Source organism: Sapajus apella, unplaced genomic scaffold (assembly GCF_009761245.1).
Source record: "Sapajus apella isolate SASKATOON/1434 unplaced genomic scaffold, GSC_monkey_1.0 scaffold234, whole genome shotgun sequence".
NCBI lineage: Eukaryota > Metazoa > Chordata > Mammalia > Primates > Cebidae > Sapajus > Sapajus apella.
The window spans coordinates 220,853-231,209 of NW_022437174.1; the positions used below are offsets into that span (position 1 = coordinate 220,853).

General features: G+C 62.0%; 1 protein-coding gene and 1 long non-coding RNA gene across 3 annotated transcripts in view; one reads left to right on the plus strand and one right to left on the minus strand.

The window, feature by feature from the left end:
* Positions 1-1,165: 1,165 nt before the first annotated feature.
* Positions 1,166-3,726, minus strand: LOC116544893. The gene is made up of 2 exons (XR_004266085.1): positions 3,610-3,726; positions 1,166-1,597 (listed from the first exon to the last, which is right to left on the minus strand). It is a non-coding gene; the product is annotated as an uncharacterized LOC116544893 (long non-coding RNA).
* A 114-nt stretch (positions 3,727-3,840) lies between these two features.
* The window catches only part of PKP3 (plakophilin 3), a 10,226-nt gene continuing 3,709 nt past the window's right edge, over positions 3,841-10,357 (plus strand). The window contains exons 1-6 of one of the 2 annotated variants that reach the window (XM_032271491.1): positions 4,340-4,444; positions 6,052-6,241; positions 8,222-8,301; positions 8,398-9,029; positions 9,130-9,253; positions 10,096-10,300. In XM_032271491.1, the coding sequence (XP_032127382.1) occupies positions 4,364-4,444; positions 6,052-6,241; positions 8,222-8,301; positions 8,398-9,029; positions 9,130-9,253; positions 10,096-10,300 (1,312 nt within the window). In that variant the 5' untranslated portion in view covers positions 4,340-4,363. Of the gene's footprint in view, positions 4,445-6,051; positions 6,242-8,221; positions 8,302-8,397; positions 9,030-9,129; positions 9,254-10,095; positions 10,301-10,357 lie in introns of both variants that reach the window. The other variant, XM_032271490.1, reaches the window with a different exon arrangement.

The following is a 10,357-nucleotide window of genomic DNA, read 5'->3' on the forward strand; positions in this document are numbered from 1 at the left end:
GAACAAATTGTGGAAGGTTTATAAATAAAAATTAATCTCATAAAAGAAATTTATATTGACCAAATTCAAAAGGTTATAATTTGCTTTATCCATAAATTGAACGACGGAACAAAAGCACAGCAAGGTCTTCTGGACGTACTAACCTGATCTTTCACAAAAATCTGTAAAGGGTTACAAAAGGGTTATAAGAATCTCACCTAGGGCCGGGCGCGGTGGCTCAAGCCTGTAATCCCAGCACTTTGGGAGGCCGAGGCGGGTGGATCACGAGGTCAAGAGATCGAGACCATCCTGGTCAACATGGTGAAACCCCGTCTCTACTAAAAATACAAAAAAATTAGCTGGGCATGGTGGCGCGTGCCTGTAGTCCCAGCGACTCAGGAGGCTGAGGCAGGAGAATTGCCTGAGCCCAGGAGGCGGAGGTTGCGGTGAGCCGAGATCGCGCCATTGCACTCCAGCCTGGGTAACAAGAGTGAAACTCCGTCTCAAAAAAAAAAAAAAAAAACTCACCTTGTGTTCAAACTGATTATTATTGGATTAATTTGTCTGTAAGGTTTCATTTTAAAAATTAAGGTTGGCAGTAATGGTAAACTGATGCAAAGGTGAAGTCTGTCTTTTTCTCTCAAACAAGATCTTCAGGTAATGAAAAGTTTTTGTTTGCCTTATGAATAAACTCCTGAAAAAGGAAGGGAAGGATAAGAGACAGACTCTTTAGAAAAATAAGTCTTCCCTCTTATGAGTAAAAGTTTTTGCTTTTTTAAAAGTTTGAGTCATCATTTTGGCTACATGGATGACTTACGGTAACCTGAAATTCTATTAAATGGTTTTTTTTGGGGGGGTTTATTTTTGGTTTTGATTTTTGAGACGGAGCCTTGCCCTGTCACCCAGGCCGCAGTGTAGTGGCACAATCTTGGCTGACTGCAGCCTCTGCCTCCACCTTCAGCGTACCTGGGATTACAGGTGTGCACCACCATCCCCAGCTACTTTTTTAGATTTTTAGTAGAGACGGGGTTTTGCCATGTTGGCTTGGCCGGTCTCAAACTTCTGACCTCAGGTGATCCACCTGCCTCAGCCTCCCCAAGTGCTGGGATTATGGGCGTGAGCCACTGTGCCTAGCCTATTAAGTATTTTAAGACATGTTTAGTTACATAGAATGATGAAAATACGGTGGTGTTTGATCTTCAGGTTATATTTTAGTGAATAGTATTAACATGTGTTCCAGAATGGCGTGCTGTTTCTAAAACCCTGATATCTGAGCATCATCAATCGTGATTAGGGTTATTGTGCTGTGCTATCACAGGCCGCAGAGGTGACCACGTTCCTTTGTCAGTTGGGTTTTTGACTGTGACCACCCTAGGATGTTCTGACGTTCACAGACATTGTCCTGTTTTGATCCTCTTCAAAGGATGGGTGGTAAACTTGAGGGCACAGATTCTAACTTGGGAGACTGAAAACAGGCGTTGACCGGGCGTTCTAAACCAACGGAAGACTAAAGTCACCTTTTTTGACTTTTTTGCTTGGAACACGCTGATCCTTTGTTTTGTTTTTCAGAACCAAGTAGCTTTGTCAGTTGTGGGGTGAATCAACCAGTGACCTCTGACTGCAGCTCAGAAGAAACGGCAGGGATGGGCCATCAGACCCCAAATGGTCCCGCGGATGAGCCTCGGATGATGGCCGCCTTTCTCCAGGAGCCCTAGATAGGTCTCCGAGAGAGACCTGGCTGCGTTTTCCCAAAACAATGGCCTGTCAGCAAAGGAGTTAGAGCGGCATCATCCCTCTCCTAATGGCAGTTAGATGGAGCTCTTCAGAGGTGGTGACGGCAGCAGCAGCCCATCCAGAGTGGCCACTGCGAAGGCACCACTCCACGGAGCAAATGGGAGCCCCGACCCACTCAGGCCCAGGGCCTGAAATCTGTCTACACGCCCTGGCTTGCTTGGTAACTTCTGGAAAGTGAGTAACCTGTGGGGCCTCAGTTTCCTCACCTGTAAAATGGAAGGTGTCATGGCTCTGCCCTTCTGGAATTCCAATGAGGATTAAGAACAGAGTAGGAAGGTGGGGTGCGTGGTTCACGCCTGTAATCCCAGCACTTCGGGAGGCCGAGGCAGGCGGATCACGAGGTCAGGAGTTCGAGACCAGCCTGACCAACATGATGAAAACCCATCTCTACTAAATATACAAAAACATTTTTTTATTTTTTGCTGGGCATGGTGGCACGCACCTGTAATCCCAGCTACTCGGGAGGCTGAGGCAGGAGAATCACTTGAACCCGGGAGATAGAGGCCGTGGTGAGCCGAGATGGTGCCACTGCACTCCAGCCTGGGCAACAGAGCAAGGCTCGTCTTAAAAAAAAAATACAGTAACAGCAACGACAGTAAGAACGAAGTGTTTGGTGGTGCCTGGCCGCACGCCAGGACCCCAGCCCAGGCCCCTGAGGGAGGCCGCATCCACCTGCACCCAGCAGCACCGGGCACTCACGGTCGGGCGGTCGGAGGGGCAGGTGCTTTCCACCCCCCCTCCGAGACCCGGACACCAGCCATCGCCTCCCTCCCTGCCCTTTACTTGATTCTCCATCTGGAGGCTGCTGTCCTCCCGAAGAGCATCCAGGGTATCCCCCTGCTCACCCGCTCACCCCCCAACTCCACAGCCCCCCTCCTGCTGTCAGACGCCACTCTGCTCCTTTTGGGCTCTTCAGGTCCTTTTGGAGACCCTCTGTCTGGAGGCCTCGGCTGCACCAGCCGCCCTGCCTAGCGTCCTTGCTTGTGGGCTGCTGTCTGTTCACTGTGCCCCACCAGGCCCTGACAGACCCTGGGAGAGCCCCCAGAGGTGCCCTGCCTGTCTCAGACACACACACCCTTGCCCAGAGCCTTGCCGGGGGCTTAGGAAGAGCCCAACACGTCCAATGAATCACAAATGCTGGATGGACGGATGGACAGGCTGACCCACAGGCCGGCAGTAGGCGGGGTGTGTGCAGATGAAAGGGCCTCCCCAAAGAGCCTATGGGGGCCATACCCCTCAGCTGCCTTCCAGGCCAAAGGCCAAGGCTGGAGATCTCAGAGCTGTCCCAGCCCCCGCCACACTCCAGAGGGTGGGGGTGGTGCCCACGGACAGCCCCGCAGGTTCCGTGGAGCGGCTGGGCCCTGGGCCAGACTTGGCTGGAGCCCAGCTCGGAAGGTTTGCAAGCGTGGGTGCTAACAGGAAGCGCCAGGATGCTTGCCTCTGGGTGAGCTGTGCCCCACACCGGGTCCGTCAGCCACCCAGGGGCTCCCCCTCCAGTGGTGGGACCTCAGGCAGCCTCCTGAGCCTCTGCACCAGCAGCACACTCCTCAGTTCGGTTTTGATGCTTTTAACACCCTCACAGCCTTCTCCCCAGGTTCTCCCCCTTCTGCTCCTCAAGCCGCCCACCCCCACCCCGCCCTGGAGATTTGTCTTCTGTGCCCTCCCACAACTCCAGGCTGGCATCTGGGCCAGCCCGCCTTCTCTGAGAGCCTCCCGTGCCCCCACGCCGAGCCCACTGCCCCCTGAAGCCCTCCTGCACCCTCTCCTACCTCCTCTTGGAGATGATTGACAGGCTGCCCGCCACCCAGGACCCACCTAAGAGCGGCGCTCGCTCACTCGCCCTGCCAGGCTCCCAGGTTCCGGGCTGTCAACCTGGCTGTGCACAGAGCGGCCTGAGGCCAGATGCAGGTTCCAGGCTCCACGGACAACCGCCTCCTCCAGGAAGCCCACCGCTAGGCCCTCCTCCAGGGGTCCTGGGAGAGTGAGACACTCAGGGCTGGTCCCAGGGTTGGACAAGACTCCTCCGGGCCCGGGCCGGAGCTGTAGCGACAGGCCCGGCCGGCATCGCGGCAGTGAGCGAAGATGCGCCCAGATGCCCGGCTTTGCCAAAACTGCCTGGCAGGGACCTTGCATCCTCAGGGAGGCAGTGCAGCTCTGGGGGGGCACCTGCAGCCCTCTCTGCCAAGGGGAGGAGGGAAGGTCAGCAGAATCGCAGGCCACGGGCACCAGCGTTCCCATCCTGGCTCGGGCCGCACGGAAGCCCCTCCACGGCGCCCTCCCGTGAACCCTTCGGCCTGCAGGGGCTGCAGAGACCGTCCAGGCAGGCTTGCCCGTCCCCAGGCCCAGCCTGGCCTCGACAGGGCCCCAGGTGGGCCTGGGGTGGACCTGGGTGCAGGGCGGGCCCCGGCCCGTGCCAGAACATACCTCAGCTCGCTCTGCGCCGCACAAACTTGTCTCCCAGGATTTTTCCACACAAAACCCGTCTCCCAGGGAAGCAGCCAGTCTGATGAGCTGGGCGTTCCCACCCTGCCCTCCGGGGCCCCCACAGTCCTGGCCCGACGCAGAGGCTGCCCCGCACGCTGGGCCGGGGATGGAGCCCAGGACACCTTGGCCATCCGCAGTGGCCTCTGGGATGAGCTGGGAGGCTGGTGGGGTCCAGACCGCAGGCAAGGTAGGTCTCCCTCCCCACCCGGCGGCCCCAGCCCGGCCTCACCCATCCTTTCAGGGGCCCTCCCTCCCCCCCAATCCCCAACACCGACCTCTGACTCCCACCCTCCAGTTTCCGCCCCCTCAGCACTGACCCCACACTCACGCCAAACCTCTGGCCCCAGCCCCACTAGGGCAAAAGTCTTTGGGGGACGGGGCTGGGGTAAGGGTCTGCCCTGGAGGAGAGCCCAGAGCCAGAGTCCAGGGTCCCGGGAGAGGCACAGGCTGTCAGATGAGCTCGTGAGGGAAGCCGGGGGTCACAGATGTTCAGCTCCCACCCTCAGCCCTCCAAGGCTTGCCCCCAACCCCCATCTACCACGGCCTGTCCCAGAGGCCAGAGAACCTCAGAGCCCTCCTGCTGGACCCACCAGCTGTGGTGCTCAAGGGAGATCTTCCGGGCACAAGCCTTGCTTGAACTGGGACCCCCCATCCCCACCCCACTCCACCCTCACTCCCTCTCCACCCCCTGCTCTCCCAGACCCCCTGGCCCCCACATCCCCACCCCACTCCACCCTCTCCACCCCAGCCTCTGCTCTCCCAGACCCCCTGGTTCTTCCCCGCACACCCACTCCTGCCCCAAGCCTGGTGTGCCAGGCCCCTCTGAGTCAACCCCCTGGGGCAGCCCCACCCCCTGTACCCTGACTCATGTGCTGGGAATGGCCTCTCACCCCAGGGCCTGGGGTGCAGAAGCAGAGTGGGACCAGGGTCCCAGGAACCAGAGGGGGTCAAGCCCGCTCTTTGGAGGCCTCTGTGGGGGATGAGGGGGTTCTGGGGGTGAGTTCCAGGGTCTGCAGGCCTAGGGGGAGGGCCAGTCCATCCACAGCCTTCCTGATGGGGAGGGGCTCGCTGGGTTCTGAGGACCAGGGCCAGGGCTCCATGGGGTCCCGTTGGACCCTAAAGCTCCACCCCTCCAGCCTTTGCCCTGACCCCTGGCACTGACCCCTGCCCCCCTCCACACACTGTCTCCTGCCAACCCTGCCTCGGCCTCATCCCCGCCTCCCCAGCAAGGCTGGGCTACCATGGAGGCTGCCTGGTCCTCAGAGCTCCCAAGGGCCCTAGACCCCCGGGGGTGGGACAGCTTCCCTTCAGGCTGGGGGTGACGGGACACACCCCCCGCAGGCCCCTGGCCCTTCCCCGATACTCAGGACACAGGGGGCCCCTCTGTCCCACCCCCACCACAAAGGGCCCAGCCTGGCCTTTACAGGCCGAGAACAAGGAGGACCCAGGCCTGTCACCCAGCCGTGGGACGGGAGAAGAGGAGGCAGGAGGCCAGGCTGGGACCTGGGGCCGTGCGGGCGGGGCCTGTTCTTCCACCCAAATTCCACCTTAAGCAGGCGGCGCCCTTCCCTCCCACCTGGCCAGGTGTCCCCGCCCCCAGCTGTGCTCAGGGCTGGGCAGGCGTCTGTCTCCAGGCGGCTCTGGGTGAGGCCGGCGGGGCGGGGACTTCGGGGAGAGGGCCTCGAGGGACGGAGCGAAGACAGTTGGGCTCAGAGGCGGCCGCCAGGCCCAGGCCGGAGGACGGCAGGCGCCACCGCCATGCAGGATGGTAACTTCCTGCTGTCGGCCCTGCAGCCGGAGGCCGGCGTGTGCTCCTTGGCGCTGCCCTCTGACCTGCAGCTGGACCGCCGGGGCGCAGAGGGGCCGGAGGCCGAGCGGCTGCGGGCAGCCCGTGTCCAGGAGCAGGTCCGAGCCCGCCTCCTGCAACTGGGACAGCAGCCTCGGCACAACGGGGCCGCCGAGCCCGAGGCCGAGACGGCCCGAGGTAGGCCATGGCCACAAGGCGGGTGCCAGGCGGGCACGGTGGGGCGGTGGGGACGGTGCCAGGGGCAGAGGCCTCAGCGGGCCGGCTCCAGGGTTCAGCTCCTGACTCACCCAGGCCTCACACTGAGTCATGCACCCCGCCCCAACGGGCGTGGGGAGAAGCCATGGGTGGGGCGGCCCCATCCAAGCAGGGACCCCTGGGTCTTACAGATGTGGAGCCTGGCTAGGCCCCACCTGTGCCCAGCCTTGAGCCCTCCCTGTAGGGGGCTGACGGGAAGGCTGGCACCTGGCAGGCGGGCCAGGCCTCTGGGTTGGGAAACCCGGAACACGCCTTCGCCCGGCCCAGGCGGCACAGGCTCACGCAGGGTCTCAGGACACCCAGACACCCGCGCTCCCCCCACACCTCGTGGGAAGAGCAGAGCAGGAAGTCCTGGAGGAGAGCCAGGCCTGTCTGGGCCAGGGGCTCCCTGAGGAATTAGAGGGGAGGGCCAGCTGGAGTGACCCAGATTTCTCTGTGGGGACAGCAGGTGGAGGAGCACCCTCGGTGCTGGCCAGGATCCCCGCTCACGCGAGTGTGCGGGTCTAAGTGCAGCTGACAGGCTCACACACACGCTGGGAGTGGAAGGCAGTGGCTCTAGAAATGTCGTTTCCTCCTTTGCCAGGCTACAGCAACAGGGACTAAGGTTAGACAGTAAGATGAACCTCCCAGAATGCCAGGGACCCAGATGCCAGTTTGTCATGGTCCACTTGGTGTTTAGAGGGGCCACCCCAGGACTGGCCTCCAGACACTGGCTGGGGGAAGTGACAGTCGCCCAGCAGAGGGGCCAGCCCCAAGGCCTGGACTGAGGGGACCTCCCTCCCGGGGCCTCAGCCTTGCTGGTGACCAAGCCGGGTGCCCAGGGGTCATGGGGTGGAGGAGGGTGAGGGAAGGGTTAATTACCACCCAGCTACCCTGCCAATTAGAGGGAGGTGAATTATAATTGGGGGGTGGGGGTGAGGTCTCCAGGCTGGGGCGTGCCCCCACTCCGGGATGGGCCTCAGGAGCGTCACAGGGTTAATAGCCCCTGCCCAGAAGCCCCATTAACCAGGATGGGTGAGGCCCCTGATGTGGGGTGTCCCGCACAGAGCATTCAGCTCTGGGCAGAGTTGTGGGAGGCCACAGCCCCCTTCCCACACCCCACCCTGAGCGCCTCAGCCAGGTCACCCTGCCAGGCCCTCATGCCCCCACCGCCAGCCTGTCCACTCTGCCCACCACGGGTTCTTCCCGCTGCCCAGTCGCCATCCACCTGTCGGGCCCTCACTCTCCACCCCCAGCTCTCCATCCTTTCAACAGTCACAGCAGCCCCTGCCCCACTCCTGCCCGTCACTCCATCCTCCCCCCTCCACCCACCCACCTGTCTGCCCACTCACTGTGGGGCTGGGCTGATGCAGCTGCCCTTGGCCTGTGTGTGGCTGGACGGGGTGGGTGTGGCCTCTGCCTCGGGCTCTGCCAGGTAGGAGAGGGCACTGCAACAGGACATACTGGTCCAGAGAGACAGGGCCACTCTCCAGTGACCGGGCACAGATGAGGTTTGGGCACAGGAGGAGCTCAAAAGAAGTCAGTGTGGGCCTGGGCAGGCCAGGATGGCTTCCTGGAGGAGGGGGCTGGGCGCTGTACTGCGGCAGGGATTGGACACAGAGTCCCTGGCACATTCCCCAGGGACCAGGAGGTCAGTGGGTGAGCGCATCTGCCGTCTCGGGCAGAGGAGGCACAGCTTGGGGGTGGGCTGTGGAAGGTAGACCACCAGGCTGACAGGTGAGGAGACCTGTCAGGAGACATGGCAGGAACGGGGAGGCACTGGCCCTGGGTCCCGCTGGGATCCCCTTCCCAGGACTGAGGCTGCTCCCGGGGTTGTGAATGGAGATGGGCTGCTGGAGAGGGGGCAGGAGGCCCGTGAGCTGCTGTCTGGCAGAGCCGGGCTCCCACTGTCCCTCTCCGCAGGTGTATCCAGGGGGCAGTACCACACCCTGCAGGCTGGCTTCAGCTCTCGCTCTCAGGGCCTGAGTGGGGACAAGACCTCGGTGAGTGATGGCCCAGCCCGAGGGGGCAATCTGGGCTCTGCAGCAGGCTGGGCACAGGTGAGCCAGGCGCGCCCTCACTGCCCCCTCCACCTACAGGGCTTCCGGCCCATCGCCAAGCCAGCCTGCAGCCCGGCCTCCTGGTCCTCCCGCTCTGCCGTGGACCTGAGCTGCAATCGGAGGCTGAGTTCCGCCCACAACGGGGGCAGCACCTTTGTGGCCAGTGGGTACGGGGGTGCCCAGCCCACCCCTCCCATGCCCGCCAGGCCCGTGTCCTTCCACGAGCATGGTGGGGTTGGGAGCCGGGCCGAGTATGACACGCTGTCCCTGCGCTCCCTGCGGCTGGGGGCTGGGGGCCTGGACGACCGCTACAGCGTGGTGTCCGAGCAGCTGGAGCCCGCAACCACCTCCACCTACAGGACCTTTGCCTACGAGCGCCAGGCCAGCTGCAACTCGGGCCGGGCAGGGGGGCTGGACTGGCCAGAGGCCAGTGAGGTTCCCCCGAGCCGGACCATCCGTGCCCCTGCCATGCGGACCCTGCAGCGATTCCAGAGCAGCCACCGGAGCCGCGGGGTAGGCGGGACAGTGCCTGGGCCCGTCCTGGAGCCTGTGGTCCGAGCGCCATCTGTGCGCAGCCTCAGCCTCAGCCTGGCGGACTCGGGCCACCTGCCGGACGTGCGTGAGTTCAACAGCTACTGCGGCCATCGAACCCTGCAGAGGCTCAGCAGCGGGTGAGGGGCTGGGCCTGGCACAGGGAGAGGGCTTCTGCCATGGCCCCAGCCTCTACCCAAGTTTAGCCTGACCCCTGACCCCTGACCCCTGACTCTGCAGTTTTGATGACATTGACCTGCCATCAGCAGTCAAGTACCTCATGGCTTCAGACCCCAATCTGCAGGTGCTGGGAGCAGCCTACATCCAGCATAAGTGCTACAGCGACGCGGCCGCCAAGAAGCAGGTGACCACCCCCTGACCACCCACTCACTGCCCCCAGGTGACCACCCTTGGGGGCTCTACCACCTCCCACTGACCTCTGCTCCCTGACCACCCCTCAAGATCCTCAGGCTGACTGGGCAGACCCCACTCTGTCCAGAGCCCCCTCAGTAGAGGAAAAGCAGGAGGGTACAATTTGGATATACCTGTATCAACTACATACACCTGTACGCACCTGCGTCACCTCCGTAGCCCTGTACGCACCTGCGTCACTCCGTAGCCGTGTACGCACCTGCGTCACCTCCGTAGCCCTGTACGCACCTGCGTCACCTCCGTAGCCCTGTACGCACCTGCGTCACTCCGTAGCCCTGTACGCACCTGCGTCACCTCCGTAGCCGTGTACGCACCTGCGTCACCTCCGTAGCCCTGTACGCACCTGCGTCACTCCATAGCCGTGTACACATCTGCATCACCTGCATACACCTGTACACACCTGCGTCACCTCCGTAGCCGTGTACGCACCTGCGTCACTCCATAGCCGTGTACACATCTGCATCACCTGCATACACCTGTACACACCTGCGTCACCTCCGTAGCCGTGTACGCACCTGCGTCACCTCCGTAGCCCTGTACGCACCTGCGTCACTCCGTAGCCCTGTACGCACCTGCGTCACCTCCGTAGCCGTGTACACATCTGCATCACCTGCATACACCTGTACACACCTGCATCCCCTCCATCCCCTGCATACACCTCATCACCTCTGCACCTCCGTACACACCTGCATCACCTGCACATCCACATCTATACACCTGGACATATCTGCACACACGCGCGAAGTCTGTTCACCCCACATGCTGTGCCCACAGGCCCGCAGCCTTCAGGCTGTGCCGAGGCTGGTGAAGCTCTTTAACCACGCCAACCAGGAAGTGCAGCGCCACGCCACGGGCGCCATGCGCAACCTCATCTACGACAACGCGGACAACAAGCTGGCGCTGGTGGAGGAGAACGGGATCTTCGAGCTGCTGCGGACGCTGCGGGAGCAGGACGATGAGCTTCGCAAGAACGTCACGGGTGCTGCGCGGCCCCTCCTCCGCCTGCCCCTCCTCCGCCTGCCCCTCCTCCGCCTGC